General features: G+C 44.5%; 1 protein-coding gene across 4 annotated transcripts in view; it reads right to left on the bottom strand.

Moving 5' to 3' along the window:
- Positions 1-1103: 1103 nt before the first annotated feature.
- Positions 1104-18089, bottom strand: part of SFSWAP (splicing factor SWAP) — a 199729-nt gene continuing 182743 nt past the window's right edge. For all 4 annotated transcript variants that reach the window (XM_075013064.1, XM_075013063.1, XM_075013062.1 and 1 more), the window contains 3 exons: positions 11803-11973; positions 10976-11048; positions 1104-1520 (listed from right to left, as the gene is read on the bottom strand). In XM_075013064.1, coding sequence (XP_074869165.1) covers positions 1455-1520; positions 10976-11048; positions 11803-11973 — 310 coding nt within the window. In that variant the 3' untranslated portion in view covers positions 1104-1454. The remainder of the gene's footprint in view (positions 1521-10975; positions 11049-11802; positions 11974-18089) is intronic.

Below are 18089 nucleotides of genomic sequence, written 5' to 3' on the forward strand. Positions count from 1 at the left end.
GGGTGTAGATGGATGGCCAGTTACGTGACAAGGCAGGCAAAAGTGGCTGTATTACAGCACTTGCTGCCCATGTCCTGGGGGACTTCCTCCTCCTTCCATAGTCCCAGGAGGTCCTGTAGCTCCAGCTCCATCTAGGAGGGAGCCCATTTTTTAGAAGGTTGGCCAGGCTCCTGTAAGGGCTCTGAGGAGGGGTAGGGGGGCCTGGGGCTCCTGAGGCGGCTGGCTGCTGGCCATGGCTGGTTGTTGCTCTTTGCGGGTATCGATGAGGGTGTGCATTTGCTGCCAGCATGCTCTCAGCTTCCTGCCATGGGGTTTCTGGGTCCATGCAGCTTTAAGTGTGGCTGGATGCAGGGAGCATAGAGCTTCACTGCTGCTGGCCTGAGCATCTCCACGCCCCAGCTGACTGGAGCCATGGCAGCCTCCTCTTTCGAAAGAATGGCCAGTGGAGCATCTAAACATGTTTTCTTTCTGAAGAATCTTTCGAAAGAGGGTGCTCTTCCTATTTTGGGACCGGAGGAGCCCTTTTGAAAGCAGCGCCATGTTCTTTTGGTTTACTTTTGAAAGAGCGCGTTTTGCACATAGACACTGTGCAGTCTTTCAAAAGAGGGCCAGATTTTCTGAATATACTTGCTAGCATAGATGTGGCTTCTGCCTGTGTGACCTGAGCTCAGTACACCTTTGGCGGCTAAAAGGAACTGAGGAATGGCCATTCTCCTTTTTTCACCTCCCATGTGGGAGGTTTCCCAGGTTATAAAGAGGGGTGAGTGGGCTCCAGAAGGCCCAAGAACAGTGGTTTCTTCAGTAGGAAAAGGCAGAGGTTCATCTTCAAGAAGGAAGGGGGCCGCTACTGCAAATGAGATGTTTTCAATGTGCTAGAGTTTAATAAAAGATAAAAAGAGTTCTGCAGTCCATGTGAAACCCAACTCTGCTGCAGCATGCTTATCAATGTTTAGATCATTTAATGCATCAAAGAAGCTGAAAGCTGTTTTTCAGTTCATGTTATCAAAAGCATTCCCTGAGGAACCGATTTAAAGGAAAAAGCGTTTAAAACATTTAAACAAAGAGAAAAAACACCCACAATTAAGCAACATTCAACAACTGTGTAGCTAATAAAAGGTGTTTCTCTCCTATTTTATTGTGTAATACTTTATCACAGAAACATATTTACATATATACAGAGACTACTGATCATAAAATCATACTGAAGAATTAGTCAAAAAATCAATTTACAAAAACGAAAAGCTGTCAAGAGAGATTCCGGATGCCAAAAGTCAAAGTTCCAAGGGGACAATTCTGTACAGATGGGATTTTTCAGCTCTTCAGGTTTTGATAACTTTAGACAAAAGAGAACTGAACCAAAATGAACTAAATTTGTCAGCTGTACATTTGAGATGAGGCAGCTTTTTAAAGTGTTCTTTCTCACACCGTCTTCCTGATGGTCAATTCAGCAAGTCTCAGGAGGCACTAGTTTGTATGTTTTTGGAAGCCGCAAGCATTGCTCTCACTTTGGCCATAAGATCCTGTAGGAAAAAAGAAAAATAGTCAAGAGCTTCCTTAGTTTTTAAGTTCTAGTTTTGAAAAGTACAATTTCCTGCACTGAAATCAGCAATCCTACTCATAAGTTTCCCAAAGGGTGACTATACTCCAAGAGAACTTAAAAAGTTACTGCTGCTTGATTTCACACACAAATTACAAAACTAATGTACCTGCTAACTAGTAAACTTTTTAAGTTGCTAAGAATTAGACCACATTGTAACAAGTCTCAAAAACTGAAAAGCGAAATTAAAAGATAGGACAAAAAGTGTATGAGGATAATAGGTGGAAAGAATGGAATTGAGGCAGAGCGTGTACACAATGCACACGACATAGCCCATACACTGGAGCACAAAATTTTATTTTCCAAGATATTTGGATTCTAATTGCATCAAGTTAAAAAAACTGGGGAAGATTCTAGCAAAAACAAAACTCACCTTTAGAACACTAGTGTAAAGTATTTTAAACAAATGCTTCCATGCAAGTCAGAATGAAAAACAAGAGAGCTGCTGTCCAGCGTAACAACACTTAATTTTCCCCTGCCAATATCCAGCAGAGACAGTGCCTCACAAAAGAAATACAATTATGTACGCTGAGTCTGAGGACTTCCATGGAGCCTTATGATTACACAATATATAATAAAAAGCTCCTGAATACCTAATGCACAATTACTAAAATGTGTTTACTTCGGAAGAATAATATCCAACTTACATAATGGATGTCAAAAGATGGCTTTCTGTGCACAGGTGAAAATATCTATGCTTTTAATTTGCACATCTCAAAGCACTTTGAAAAGGATGTTAATATTAATGTCATTACCTTCATTTTATAGCTGTGGAAAGTGAGGCCAAGAGGGGCCTGGTTTGCCCAAAAATTAAACAGCAAACCAATGACAGAGCCAAGAATTGAGTCCTGGGTGTCCAAGGCCCAGTAAAGTGCTCTACCCATTTGGAAAAATAATGTACTTGGGTTTCAGAAATCTGTGATCTGAACATTAATCCGGTTTAAAAAAAACTGCAGAGAAATTCCACTAAGAAAAAGCCCATTCCACCTTTTTATGCAAACATTAATTATTTAAATACATTTCACTGAAACGATGGATCTGTGCTTCTCATGTATTTTAATTTTAACTGAAGATGAGAAGACAGTATCAATATCTTGCTACATTTCTGTTTTGAGCAAATGCTCAAATACAAACTGCTACCCCAGAAGAAATGTACAGGTTGAATCTCTCTCATCCAGCACCCTCGGAACCTAACCAGGACCAGAAGAGAGACTGTGTAAGATGTTGGGAGGTCAATATTTTCTAACACTTCTACTGCTTACTGGGATCTTAGAAGACATTCAGGGATAAATTAAAGCTAAATAAAAGCACAGAACACTGACAAGCCAGGACTGGTGGCTGTAAACAAACTTTATGGGACCACAGGAAACTTGGCCAAACCCATGATAAGTGGTCATCCAGCTAACTAAAATCATGCCGGATTACGGAATTTGATGGACAAGAGAGTACCAGAATACAGAGATTCAACCTGTAGTCTATTTAGGAACTACTTGCACCAATAAAAACATATGTCAAGTACAGTAGGGTCTCAACATTCGCAAGGGTTCCATGTTGAGAACCCTTGCGAATGTTGAATTTTGCGAATACTGTATGGCAGCCACTCCTGCCTGGTGCCCTGGGGGAAGCAGTGGCTGCTGGCGCTCCCTACTGGTGCCTCCAGGGAAACGGTGGCCACTGATGTGCTCTGCCTTGGAGCACCAGGAAGCAGCTGCTCGTGAATAACTGTCGAGACCCTACTATATGCTTTTTAACTGTCTGATATTTAATCCATTTCAAAGACTTTAGCACTCTGTATAGCTAGCAACTCCACTGCATTTACTTGGCCCATTACTAGAAGCCATGTACTAAGACCACTCTGTATTTTCCCTCTCTGTCAGCTATGTTTCTGATTTCCATTCCTGGTTTTTCTTCCTGCAGAGAAAAGGAAAATGGAAATGTTCTGGAAGAGGTACAGAGAGCGGTACCTAAAGTGTTGGCTACTTGTGTATAAAAGAATTATGTTTAAGAAGAATTTTAATTTTTCTAGAAGAATCCTCAGTTTCTATACAATAGGAAGAACACCCTCCAAACATATGCACTGACTCATCAAGGGTCAAAGCTATTCATAGCAGCTGTGCTTCTGGAAATGACCAAGGCTATAATTAAGGCATTATTAAAAGATTCTTCCTCTAAACTGACATATTATGAAAAGAGTTAAATACTGTCATTTAGAAACTAAGCTACCAAGTAAAATTAAAATTTTAAGTAGATTAATCCTTTTTAAAAGAAATGAAATAAGTTAAATATAAACTCAGTATTTTCTTAATATTGTGTTCAAGAAAGAGAATGTAGTAAATAAGCTTTTAAACATCACCTTAGTTAGCATAAGAAATAAGCCTTTGAATGGGACTATTCATGATGTAGATGTCACGCCTGGATCCACAGCTAAGTAACATACATCTATATTATGCTTATGTGGCAAACATATCTTGCTGCATCAGTTATAAAAGAGTGGCCCTATTATATTTAAGGGTACTTGCAGTTAGAAATAATATAGTTTTAGATGTATACTTCAGCACCAGAAGAAGAAAACTTCCAAATGTATTGTCTATTTTCATACATTTTAATATGACACATAACATCCACAAACAATAGTATAACAAATCCACCCATAAAAAAATATGGAGAGAGGAGCATGCCCTTGTTGATATGAGGGGCCCATTACCTGCTAGGAGCTCTGTTTTTCTATACCGCTCTTTATACACCTATCATACACACACGCAAGACAAAGTCTTCCGACACAAAACAAACCCTAAAGCAAACCAGAGGGCAAATGGGACAGGAAAGCACAGTCGGCCGAAAGCTGCCTTGCAGAGTCAGAATTAAATATTTCCTAATGAAACCCAGCACTCATCTCTTGCTCCTTTACATTCCGTCTACATTTCTTGTGAAATCCTATGTTACAATGCACTTCAACTGGAAGTCCATTTAATCTATTTTTAAATCTCCCATTATGCCTAAGCATTTGCAATTATGAATTTCAGGAAACAGGGTGATCTTACTGTTGAAATTCACTCATCTGGATGTAGAGTTTGATTTTATATTAGTGCCCCAGTCTTTACTCAAATCTAATAGCTGCAGCTGGCAGATATTTTTATACAAAATAATACTGCAGTTTCTAGAAATAGCCTTTTTCTACTTTTATTTCATCACCCCACGCCTGGTTAAATTATCCCCATCAATGACAATGGTCTAAATAAATCTCAGAGGGGCAGTAGCTGTGTTAGTATGTATCCACAAAAAGAAAGAGTCCTGTGGTACAATAAAGATTTATTTGGGCACAAGTTTTTATGGGTAAACTCCCCTACCCAATGCATCCTGTCCAATGCATCTGGCAAAGTGCATTTTACCCATGAAAACTTATTAAATCTGTTAGTCTTTATGGTGCCACATGAGTCCTCTTTCATTAAACAAAAGAGGAAGTTACTCACCTTGTGCAATAACTACAGAGAAGGGACACTATGCTATATTCCTTACTCTGGCTCAGAGGTTCTTCCATAGCTATGGTTTCTCGCACTGCACACGTGCAGAAGTGCCTTCTCGTGCTCTCTGGCTTGTGTGTGACACTGCTACTCTGTACCTTCTCTACCCAACAATTAGAGCAGGACATGCCAAAGCAGAGGAAGGTGGGTGGGAAACAGAGCGCTCTGGGGACACGTCTTCAAGAACCACTGTAATTACACAAGGTGAGTAACTTCCTCTTCTTCTTCGAGTAGTGTCCCAGCCACAGAATGGAGCCGAGTTTGGAGATCTGTCACTACCACAGTAGACAACACAGCTTGGCCCACTTGGAGAGAACACATGACTGTAGACGAGAAAGCACAGTGCCAATCAAACATGATACTGGCAGACCACGTGGCTGCCTTACAAATGTCCATGAAAGGAACATTCTTGAGGAAAGCAGTAATAGAAGACACGGCCCTCGCTGAATGGGCTGTGACAGCACCTGGTAGCTCCTCTACAATGAAGAGCATAACAAGCTGGGATATGGGAGGAAATCTGCTTTGAAAGTCTTTGGGATGAGACGGCCAGGCCTTTGCACTGTTCTGCGAAGGACAGGAAAAGCCAGGGAGACTTTCACCACAGTTTCATACAGTCGATGTAGAAGGGAACACAAGATGGACATCTAATGTATGCCATGCTGGATGTGCAGGATCACCATGCAGCTTTGGGGAAAATGCAGGTAAATGAATCAGTTCACTGATGTGAAACAGTGAGGGAAGCTTGGGTAAAAACTTGGGGTGAAACTGCAAGGTAATGATCTTTGGTAAAGACAGTATAGGGAGGCTCCGCCACCAGAGCGGCCAGCTCCCCTATGCGCCTGCCCAATGTGATCTCCACAAGAAACAAGACCATCATACACAGGTGAAGCCAGGAGCACATCGCCAGGGGCTCAAAAAGTGTTTATAAGGCAGTGATGCACATGATTAAGGTCCCATATGACAACTGAGGGGGTGGACTGACAGGAAGGTTTCTGAAGCCTCAAAAAAGCGGATGGTGATAGCATGGTCCAGGAACAAAGGCCCTGCTCCGGACTGGTGAAAAGGCACTATAGCTGCAGTGTGCACCTGAACCGTACTGAGGCTCAGGCCTGACTCACACAGGTGCAGAAGGTAGTCCAGAACAGGCAAGGATGCAGTATGAGGAGGCAGAGTGCTGGGAGTCCATCCAGTGAGAAAACCGCTGCCCCTTATATAGGTAAGATTTGCTTGTTGATTCCCGTCTGCTATTGATGAGAATTCTTACTCACTCAAAGCGAGCGGTTTTGGCATTATGGAGCCATGAAGGAGCCACGCATGGAGGTGAAGCTTGAGGGGGATGGGATGCAGAGTGTGGCTGAAGTCCTGAGACGAAAGGTCACAGTGGAGAGGAAATGGATAAGGAGCTGTTACTGACATCAGAAAGAGGTAAGTGTACCAAGTTTGTCTGGGCCAGGGCGGGACTACTAGAATGACAAGGGCTTGTTTTTGCCTGATCTGGAGTAGCACCTTGTGGACAAGAAGAATGGGAGGAAATGTGTACAGAAGAGGTACGTTCCATGTGATGGTAAAGGCATCCTGGAGGGAACATCTCCCGAATCCAGCTCTGGAACAATACCAGTGACATTTTCTATTGTATCTGGTGGTGAACAGGCCCATGTGAGGCCAGCTCCCCAGCTGAAATGCCTGTTGAGGGCCGCTGTATTGATTTCCCATTTGTGATGGTCCGTGAATGAATGACTGAGGGTGTTGGCCATGACACTGAGTACTCCGGGGAGATACATAGCTATGGGATTGATCTGGTATCAGATGCACCACATCCATCTGTGGCCTTATGGCCTCTGTGCTGAGAGATGGTGATTGGACCCCCCTTTGGCAGTCGATATAATACATACAGGTGGTGTGGTCAGTAAGAATATTGATCGATTTGTGAGTCCGGAGCCACTGGAAACGTTTGCAGACATAGTGGACAGCTTGATGTTCCAACAGATTGATGTGAAGCATCTGTTCAGTGAATGTCCACCTGTCCCGTACCATATGATGACCAAGGTGCGCTCTCCAACCAAGGAGAGAAGTGTCTGTGGTAAGAGTGACCAAAAGTGGTGGCTGGTGAAATGACAAGCCATTGAGAACGTTGCCCAGACACATCCACCCTTGAAGAGAAACGAGAACCTGGGGAGGGATTGCCATCAACTTGCAAAGCGGGTCCCTGGCCAAGGTACAGATGAAGCCAGCCGTGACTGAAGACAGCGTGTGGTGGTAGCCATATGGCCCAGTAATGCTAGGCAGGCATGTGCTGTAGTGTTAGGAGACAGTCGCAATGCCTGATTGAGGTTGCACAATTTGTGAAATCTTTATAGGGGTGGGAACACTGAGGCTGTGACAGTGTCTATGTGCGCTCCTATAAATTCCAGAGCTTGAGTAGGATGAGTTGTAGACTTCATATAGTTGATGTGTAAGCCCAGACTGAGAAGGAGGCGCATGGTGACGTGCACCATGTGTTGCATTTCTGGAAGCAACAGACCCTTTATGAGACAGTTGTTCGAGTCAGGTAAGATGATAACCCCTTGATGAGGAAGATGAGCGGCCACCACTGCCAGGGTTTTGGAAAACATTCACAGTGCTGTAGAAAGGCCAAAGAGGAAGACCCAATACCGGTAGTGGAAACACCCCACTGTGAAATGAAGAAAATGTCTGCAAGCTGGAAGGATGCTGATATGGAAATACACATGCTGTAGGTTAAGAGCTGAGAGCAAATCATTCTTCTCCAAGGTTGGGATAATGGTAGCAAGGGTCACCATTCTGAAACGTCTGTAAAGGACATACTTGTTGAGTCATCTGAGATCCAAAGATCAGTTTCCATGCCCTGCTCTTCTTCTGAGTAAGGAAATAGGTAGATAAAAATCCCCCTGCCCCGGAATTTCTCTGGAATGGGCTCAACCACCCCCAAATTTAAGAGGTAATGTACCTCCTGGTCAAAGAGACTCTTGTAAGAGGGTTCCCTGAAGACAGACAGGGCAGGGGTTGGGTAAGGAGTATAGAAGTGAAGGGGATGGAGTATCCTTTTTCTACTAGTTCCAAGACCCATCTGTCTGTGGTGATGGCCTCCCACTGACACAAAGAGGTGGCAGTGGAACAGCTGGAAGTCATGGATCGACCAATCCCTCAAAACTGCTGCTTCGAGAGCTGAGCATGGGATGTTGAGGATAGTTGGCTCTGATCGTGCCTGCCCAAATGACAGCGCTGTGGTCTGTGACTTTGGTGCTTCTGCTGGAACTGGGGCTGCAGTCTGTGCCTTTGGTGTTGGTATTGGTCCTGAGGGCGTTGAAATGGGGAGTAGTGGGCCCATTTGGGCAGGGGCGTGTACATCCCTAAGGTATGCAGTGTTGTGCTAGAGTTGTTCATGAAATGAAGGACCTCATCAGTTTTCTTGGCAGATGCTGGCAGTTGAATGGAAGGTCCTTGACCTTATGCTGGAGCTCTTTTGGCACCTCCATGGGGGTAAGCCATGATACAGTGCATGACTACCATTGAGGCGGTGATGTGTGCCACCATGTGGCTGTATCCATGGATGACTGCACAGCTGCGTTGGCGATGGTGTGGACCTCTTTAATAATGCTGGGCAGTGTCTGGCGTTGGTGTTCTAGTAGCACCAGGACAAGCTCCTGAAGCTTGGCATAGCTCTGAAAATCGTAATCTGCCAGCATGGCCATATAATTGGCGGTGCAGAGGAAAAGGGAGCTGAAGGAACACACTTTCTGGCCCATAATGTCAGGTTTATTGCTATTTTTATCTTGGGGCATGGATCTAAAAGATTTTGTTTTGCCATGGACTGCACCCACTACTAAGGAATTAGGAGATGGATGAGTGAACAACTCCTCGGTGTCCTGGGTGCAACAAATACTTCTTGTCTGCCCATTTGCTGGTAGGGGCAATGGATACTGCAGTTTGCCACAGGGTTGTGGCTGGGTCCATGCTGGTCTTGCGCATAGTTAACATAACCCTAGAAGACAACAACCTTGTCCAAGGACTGTGCCACATGGCAGAAGAGGTCCTAGAATGACTAGCCGTCATCAGCGGAAGGGGCGACATAAAAAACACTGCATCATCTGGCGACAGGGAGGATGAGTACAAATGGGAGGCCTTTTCCCCTTCAGAGCAGGACCCCTCAGTGCCAGAGTGTATGGATGGAGAGAATGGTTGCGGTAAAGGTAGGCCCGGTTCCAATGCCAAGAACAGTGCTGACGGAGTATGCCAGTGCCGCTTCAGTTTGGTCCATGAGGACCACTGTTGTTCTTTCTGGGAGTAATCGTGAGCAAACCATGGAGGAGGCGGATGGTATTGCATAGCGTCCGGAACTGGCAGGACATTCTGTGAGGGAAGCTCAGGGCTCAAATGTTGCAAGGAAAATACACTGGTGCTGTCAGATCTGGCACCCAGTATCAGGGGTCTAGCCTGAGAGGTGAATGACGACACCAAATGGTGGGTTCAGCACAGTGAAGCTGGTGGCCAAGCTGATGAATAGTGCTGGTAAGGTAGTGCTGTTGCAGGTAGCTGGCTAATTGGTACTGACATCGCTACTGGGTTCCTCAGTGCCGGTGTTTGCAGTGCCAGGAGTATAGATGACACTCCGTGCCTGTGGTGGTACTGCATCACCTCCACTGATGATCAAGAGTGGGGAGGGGTATCCAGCCCTAGACTTGTGCAAAGTGCTTGGTTGCAGGGAACACGAGCGGTGGTGCCGTTTCCTGGTGGCCACAGTGGGAGGCACATATGCTGGAGAAGTCTGCTTTGCTGGCAGTGGGCTTGCTGGTGCTGAAGAAGTTGACATCATGTGTTTACGTTTCAGCATTCTGTGTGCTCTTTTTGATGGTGCGCAGCCAGTACAGACACAGCCAGAGGCCAGAAATGAGGAGGAAAGGGATCCAGATCAGCAACGGGAGTCTCTTTGGAGGCCAGGGGATGCTTGGAGTCTTCGTCCTTGGCCGTGGGTTTAGCCACTGGCTCACCCGAGGAGGGTGGCTGTAAAGACCTCTTGTATAAAAAAGCCTTGAGCCTGTTAGCTTGATCTTACTGGCTCTCATCACCAGACTCAAGCAGTGCACACAGGACTACGTTAGTTGGTCCTCTCTGAGGTGCTTAATGCAAGACGCATGGCCATCCAAGGTGGGCACGGCATCCTTGCAGATGGTGCACCACTTAAATCTGGGAAGCCTGGCATGGCAGTGATGCAGCAGGAACTCAACTAACTATGAACTCTGAAGGTTTTTTTTTTTTTTTTTGGTAACAACGTAGAACAGGGTAAAAGAACTTGGACTAGGGTAACAGCTAACAAAACTAACAAGCCAATTAACTAACTTCTGAACGCTTTTTCAGAGAATAGTGAGGCTCTGTCTGCAGCTGAGAACGGAAATGAAGAGCCTGTGCCGCATGCGCGCCAAAGAGCATAAAGAGGTACTTCTGCACATGCATGGCGAGAGAATCCATTGCTATGGAAGAATCTCCGAGCACTGGCATGAGGATGCACGTACACCTGGAGTGGCGCATCCATAGGAATACTACTCGAAGAAGAACTAAAGAATGTTTACTATAGCAGAAGCTATTCTGCCTTGAAAAGTATCTAATTACAAATGGCACCCATGTTCATTATATCTTAGTCATATAAATACTAAATATCAAGAGTTTACAAGAAAAATGATTTTGCCCAACTGCAAGCTGTGCTAACTTAACCTGATGTCAAGATAGTATGGACCGTGACCATACATAAAGCTCTACATCTTACAATTATACAAAATACCTAAAGAAGCATGATGAAACAATGGTAATACACTTAAACAATAAATAATGTCATAATTTATACCTGAGTTATTTTACTTTGCACTGAAGACACGATTGCGGAAGAAATCTGGCCATCTTTTTCCTGAGAAACTCCCCTAAAAATTAAAAATATTAAGATTTAGAAATGTATATATTATCTAACTATATTCTCATGCAACAATTCTGTCTCATATGTACATGAGCCCCCTTCAGACTGCTCAGTTGTTTTCATGTTCCATGTTAACACCGATTGCGGCCACAGAGGTCATCTCTCACATACCTGTGGCCAATGCCACAGAGTTTTCTGAGTGACAGTGCAAGAACTGTGAGCACACCGCACACAAGGGTGTAATTCAGTTATGATTCTTTCAATATTAAATTACAATCAAAAAGAAAAACTTAAAAAAATCCATCCCAACAAAGTGTTATGAGTTTTGTACTTTTATCCACATTTTAACTGTAGGATTTAGATTATGGAAGTCTGAATAACATCACTTTGGTGAAAGTTGAACCAAGATGTGCACATGGAACAGCAGCACTATTCCTGTCGTGCCTCATATAATAACTAGTTCATCTCTCACATTTTACACATGCTCTTCCCTGGGCAACTGAGTTCTCACCATTTCCTCCTGTCTGAACATGTATTAGAAAATTCACCCTTTTTGAAATCCGGCACTGACAGTCTCCTAGAGTTGCTCACAACCTTGGGTCCCCAGCACAGTTCTTGTGCCCCTACCACATACCACGCTAGCACCCAGTCTGAACTTCACAGAGTGCTGCATAAGTGGTATTACAACTCTCCCCACACACAATCCAGCAAAAGGAACATGCAAGGTCAAAGGCTGCCAGTACCCTCATATGCCACATTACCTGGAGCGTTCTTGGCTGGATTCCCTACTCTCCACAGGAGAGACACTAGTCGAATGTACAGAATTCTTATGTGTGGATTGTTTGCCTGGTGACATGGATGGCGAATGAGATCTAGCTTTGGACTTGGTACATGATCTAGATCTCCGTTTCTTCTTCTTTTCATGGGGGCTTCTGAAAAAGGAAACATTTTATTAGGGAAGATACAAAAGTACATGTTAACTAGTTTAAGCTGTGTAGTAATGAGAGGCTTGGTGTAAGGTTAAAGGCTGAGGACAACAGTTTTTGCTTTAATCTATCGGTATTGAGGCTTGAGGCCTTTAGCTTTGCTGTATGTTAACAAAGCATTGACTGTTGTCAATCTTATTAAACATTTCTAATGGCTTTTCTAGTACTCCTGGATGTGGTACTTCTTGTGCATTGAGCATGCTGTAGCCATCACACCACAGGTCATCATATTTCCTGTGATAGTAGGAAGGAAAAACTGCAAGGAGTCCTCATGCATTACCTATAAATTATGATTCCCAGATTTCAACTAAGTAATTTTAAGAGTACGTGCTCCTCATTTCTGATTTTACCTTTACAAAAACATACAAATTAATATACCAGTCAGACGGCAGATATTTCAGAGGAAGGTGCAAGAAAATCCTACAATGGACAACTATAAAATAACCCGGTTACAGGAAAAAATTTGATCCTAACTCCCTAATGATCTGAAACATGATTGTTCACAGTCTATAGGCAATCTCATCCAAAAGACAAACTGATACCATATATTTCCTTCTTACCCAACAAATCTTCCAAGACCAAACTTACTGCATGACACACTTCAGTCTGAAAAAAAATTACAGCTGAGCTACTCTACCACTCACATAGTCTTACCCACCAATGAATAGTCCAGTTAATGTATTTTAAGTGTACTTACTAGCCAAAAAGAGTACCTTTAATCCAAAAGGTATAGTACTGTATAGAATCAAGTACTCACATATGCATTATTTCATAAAAAAGCCTAGTACATCTCTAGAAGATCAGAAAAGAAAATGTCTAACATTTCTGTGCTTAGTAGTTTAGAGGAAAAATGGAGATAAAATTACAAAAGCACAGTTTTTAAAGCACCACACATATACCATATCATTCTCTAAGTCTTATTCTTTTGGGTAACATTCCCAGTGAGCGGACATTAGCAATAAAAGGGCAGTTCAGGGCAGGTGGTGAAATAATTATTTTGTTTCAGAGAATTATTTTTGGCCTATGCATAGTATTTAATATATTCTATAAAATGAATACTTAATGGTATAACACAACTTAAAGAATAAAACAATTTTTTTCATAATGTAACATTAAAAATGGCAAAGAAGTACTGTACATCTTTGACTCTTAAGACTTACTCCAAGAAAAGAAGTTTTGAAATATCAATTAACATTTGGAAGTTAAAAAAATCTTATAAAACTCTTACGCTTACTTGCATTCTAAAATAGAAAACACTGTAACAACAAAACATTACTTATACTTGCCAAGCGTTACTAAACATCAGACAGGTTCACTGACCTACTTAAGATCCCCATTACTATAAAGAACAAAGCCATGTGAATTTGTTATTCCTTCACCAGTAACCTTTGTGTTTTAATTGGTCAGTTTCTTAAGCAGCAAACCATAATTTTGTGCTGGGAACAGATTTCATACCGCATAAGTACTTACGATGTTTTTAATAGTGCTTTTTTAAAAGTAAAAATGTTTCACTGTACACATTTTTTAAGCTTTTATTCTAATATGTAATGATATTCTGGAAGTAATATCTAACAGTTGTTATACTACTACATCTCAATTTTTCATGGCTCATTTTTCAACAGCCCAAATCATAAAAAGGACAAACTTATAAAAAGTGTCCCAAACATATTAATATGGATTGGAAGTACCATACACATTCTTAAACTAAGACCATTCTTGTTACTTTTTGATTTGAACATACACTATGTTTTTCACCACTCTCACTGTAGGTGGATTATTTTAGAAAATTTAGAAATACAAGAAGAGGACCTACATTGGGAAAGGTAATTAAATGTATTCATTATACTTAATGAGCAAAAGGTAGCTAATTTACTGAAGCTGACACAAAGAATGGTGGCTTCCCAGTCCTTTCAGATACTATATTTTCCATTCATAAAAATCCTACACTCATGATTACTATTATTTTGCCTAGATATCTTTCACTAAACTCTATAACATGTTGTTATCTAATAGCTTCCTGATTGCTTCAGTTTTTGGCGTTTACTGTCAGTTTTTATTAAGCATTGTTCAGTAAACCATACTCAAGATCTGAGTTTCAGATTTATGCTGGACATCGGCAGCTGCTATATATGATTTCCATCCATACTAAGTATAATGATATTTAAAACAATGTTAAAGGTTAAAAACTGATTTCCATCTTGAATCATGAAGCTCTTCAAAGCAAGCAGTCACAATTCAGCTTCACTATGGCTGTGGCTACACTGCTGTCCCTTTTGGAAGGGGCATGCAAATGCAGCCAATTGGAAATGCAATTGTGGCAAGGATTTAAATATCACATCTCATTTGAATACTTGCACTGGGTCTTGATTCTGGAAGAGCTGATTTTGAAAGTCAAAACAGCCATGTAGACGGGGTTCATTCGAAAGCAAACCCCACTTTCACAAGCACCCTTCTTTCAGAAAAAAATCAGAAAGAAGGATGCTTTCGAAAGCAGGGCTTCCTTTCAAATGAATCCCACTTAAACAGCTGTTTTGGCTTTCAAAATCAGATCTTCTGGAATTGAGATCCTGTGCAAGTATGCAAATGAGGTATGAGATATTCAAATCCATGCCTCTTTGCATATCCAATCAGCCATATTTGCATGCCCCTTTTGAAAGGGAGGGGCAGTGTAGCTACAGCCTAATAATGTAGCAACTGTAATACCTTCTTCATTCAAACTACTGAACGGTCAGCAACTGATGCCGCTAAATACTGAACTAAAAGTATAAGCATGCATTCTGCATGACTTGGGGAAAGGATTCATTTTCCTTGACCTTCTGGTTTTTCACAGAAGATAGAACATTAGACTTGCAAAAGCTCAGTGTTCTGATCTACCTGACACAGTCCACCACAAGCTCATGACTGGGTCTTATACTACCATGAGGTAGTAAATATAAAAACTAAGCAGCCTGGTGAAGCAAACTGTTGAGTTTTCCCTGTGGAGTGCTGGGGGTCTGGCCACTGGGCTCCACAAGAATAGTTTTATCTTTATTTTGGGGGAGGCAGGGCCTGGAGGGGCTTGTGCCAGCCCTGCACAACGGTGAGGAAGCACCATCTCAACCCTGATTCACATCAGCAGGCCACCCAGAGTGTCTGAAATGGGTTGCAAGTTCAACTCAAAGGAAGTTTCAGCTTGAAGTAGAGGCAGGGGTAGCTAGGAACTGTATAGTGTAGGCCATGGAGAGTGCAGCTAGGGGCCATGTGAAGGCAGGGGTTAGCTCAGGGTGTGGAAAGGTGGGAGTAGCAGAAAGATGGGGCTGTGTGTCAGGAGGGGCACCCTCCTGTTGCTAAAGGGGTGGGCCGGCCCGACCCCAAAGCCATCCCTCGACTCAGGTGGCTCTTCTTGGCTACATGAACAGTCAAAGGGGGCCAGAAACAGATGCAGCTGGGGCCCTGAGCTCAGCAGTAGGAAGAGGAGATCGACGGTGGCTGCCCACTCCATGCAACAAGCCACAGCAGCTGCTGCTCTGCACTGCCTGCTTCCAAGCTCACCAGGAGGCAGAGGAGAAGAATGGGAGGATATTGGTATGTGTTTGTCTGTCCCCAGGCCTGCCCTGCTTTTGTTAAGGCACTGCACTCTGAAAGGCAATGTCCTCAGTACCTTCTCCTACTTCTCCAACATGGGCTTTGGGCTTTTCTTCATGGACTCCTGGGACATGTGCAGTCCAGCTCAGAACTGCTGTTTTAAACTGTGTGATAACCTCCTCTATTCAGAAGTTGCAGAAATTTGGATTCTACCATGTTTTTCATTTTTGCTGTCACGAAGAGACTAAAAAGAACATATAATTCCTCAACTTGGCTGCACTGATGCTATGCAATGAGACACATGGGACAGGGATTATTCTCACTTTTAAAAAAATAAGACAAGTACTTTATCCAAATATGGTCAACAGTGAAAACAATTTGCTCCTTTTCCACCTGCTAAGTAACTTAAACCTGGAACTGCGCTGGATTCAGAAACAGGCACCTGAAATCATGACATGCACACTTCAGATGCAGTTACCTCAACAAGTGCCTGTAATTTAGCTTTGTGAGTCCATATGTATGTGTGCGCTCCCAAATTGATCCGAGTGCACACATTTAAACTGAGAACACAAGAGTGCATGCCCATCAGCCCTTATAAAATTTGCAAATGTGAGCTCTTCTACAGATGTTACTGGCCTGGAATGATGTTTTACTTATGTAACCTACTCACCAGACTCAGACAAAAAAGTTTTCATTTCACAAAGCCTATGTGGCTGTGTCTACACTACAAAATAACTTCCAAGTACAGCATCCACACACAAAATGCACCCTCCCTTACTTCGAAGTTAAATGTCTGCACACAAGTAGCCCCTACTTGGAAGTAAGGGGCGAGAAAATGATGTTGGCATGGGCTCGCATGGCCAACAAGCCCTTCCAGGCTTGCAGCCAGCTGACCCCTTAAAGGGCTCCTCCCAACACCCACAGCCCGCATGTGCTGAAGGCTGACAGGCTGCAGACAGCAGCAGAGCATGTGCAGAGGGGAACAGCTAGAGACCGTGCCCAGCTCCCTCCCTCCCCAAGGACGATGCCCTCTCGACCGTGGTCAGCCTGCTGGCCGTGCTATATCAGCAGCGCGGACGAGTCACCTGCCTGGGACCCAGCCTCAAGGCCCTTGCCACGACCATGCTGCCCATCCTCTGCCCCCCCACCTCGCCCTGAGCTGGCACTAGTGGGCCTACGCCACCCTACGCCTACTAGTGGGCCTACGCCACCTTACACCTACGCCACCAGCACCGAATGGCAGGACCAGTTGGTGCTGGAGGACTGGGACGATGAGCGGTGGCTGAGGAATTTCAGAATGACCTGGCAGACATTTGAGGACCTCTGCCACTGGTTTGCCCCAGGCCTCTAGCACCGGGACACCCGCATGCGGCCAGCGCTCACGGTGCAGAAGAGGATGACCATTGCACTATGGAGGCTAACCACCCCCCGACAGACACAGATCCATTGGCCACGAATTCAGCGTCAGCAAGGCCACCATCGGAGCAGTGCTGAATGAGGTATGACCAGCCCCGACCTTTGACCCACCCCTTGGCAGGGGACGACTAGGAAACGGGCAGGAGGCCCCCGGTGGGGGGTAGTGGACTTCACAATCTGGCATTCATGGATGTCTCCCCCTCCCCCCTTTCCCGCAGGTTGTCCAAGCTATCAACACTGTGCTCCTGGGATGCGTCATGACCCTGGGGGACCTGGATGCCGCCCTTGCCAGGTTCGCAGACTTTGGCTTCCCCAATTGTTTTGGAGCCCTGGATGGGATGCATGTTGTGATCCGGGCTCCAGACCACAGCAGGGGCACCTACATTAACAGGAAGGGGTACCACTTGGTGGTATGCCAGGCTCTGGTGGACGTGAGGGGCCATTTCCTGGATGTGCGTGCGGGGTGGCTGGGCAGGGCCCATGACACCTGGGTGTTACAGAATTTGTGGCTGGGATTCTGGAGGGCACGTATGTTCCTGCGTGGGAGCTCTCACTCGGGGACATCACGATGCCCCCCTGCATTGTGGCTGAAGCTGCGTACCTGCTGCAACCGTGGCTCATAGCCCTATGTCGGAGACACCACACCAGCCCAGGACCATCTTTAACAGTCACCTCAACCACACCAGGGGCACAGTCGAGTGGGCATTTGGAAGGCTGAAGTGGAGGTTTCGGAGCCTCCTCACCAGGCTGAACGTCAGTTCCTCGAACGTCCCCACAGTCACTGCCACCTGCTGTGCCTTCCACAAACTTGTGGAGCCCTCATCATTGTCCTCGGTGGGCCGGTCCCTGTGCGAGGGGCTGGTGGTGCCAGAGGGGCCCATCTCCTCACGACTGTCCAGGGTGGGGAGAAGAGGAGGAGGAGGAGGAGACCAGTAGTGTCCACAAGGTGTCCTGGGATGGTCGTCTCCCTCAGTTCCAGGAGCCTGTGCAGCTCCTGGTACTGGGGGCAGCGCATGGGCTAGCCAGACTGTCTCCACCTTCCGGGAAGGGGGCCCTCCTTGGAACTTTGAAGTAAGCCACTA

Source organism: Carettochelys insculpta, chromosome 18 (assembly GCF_033958435.1).
Source record: "Carettochelys insculpta isolate YL-2023 chromosome 18, ASM3395843v1, whole genome shotgun sequence".
Taxonomy (NCBI): Eukaryota; Metazoa; Chordata; order Testudines; family Carettochelyidae; genus Carettochelys; species Carettochelys insculpta.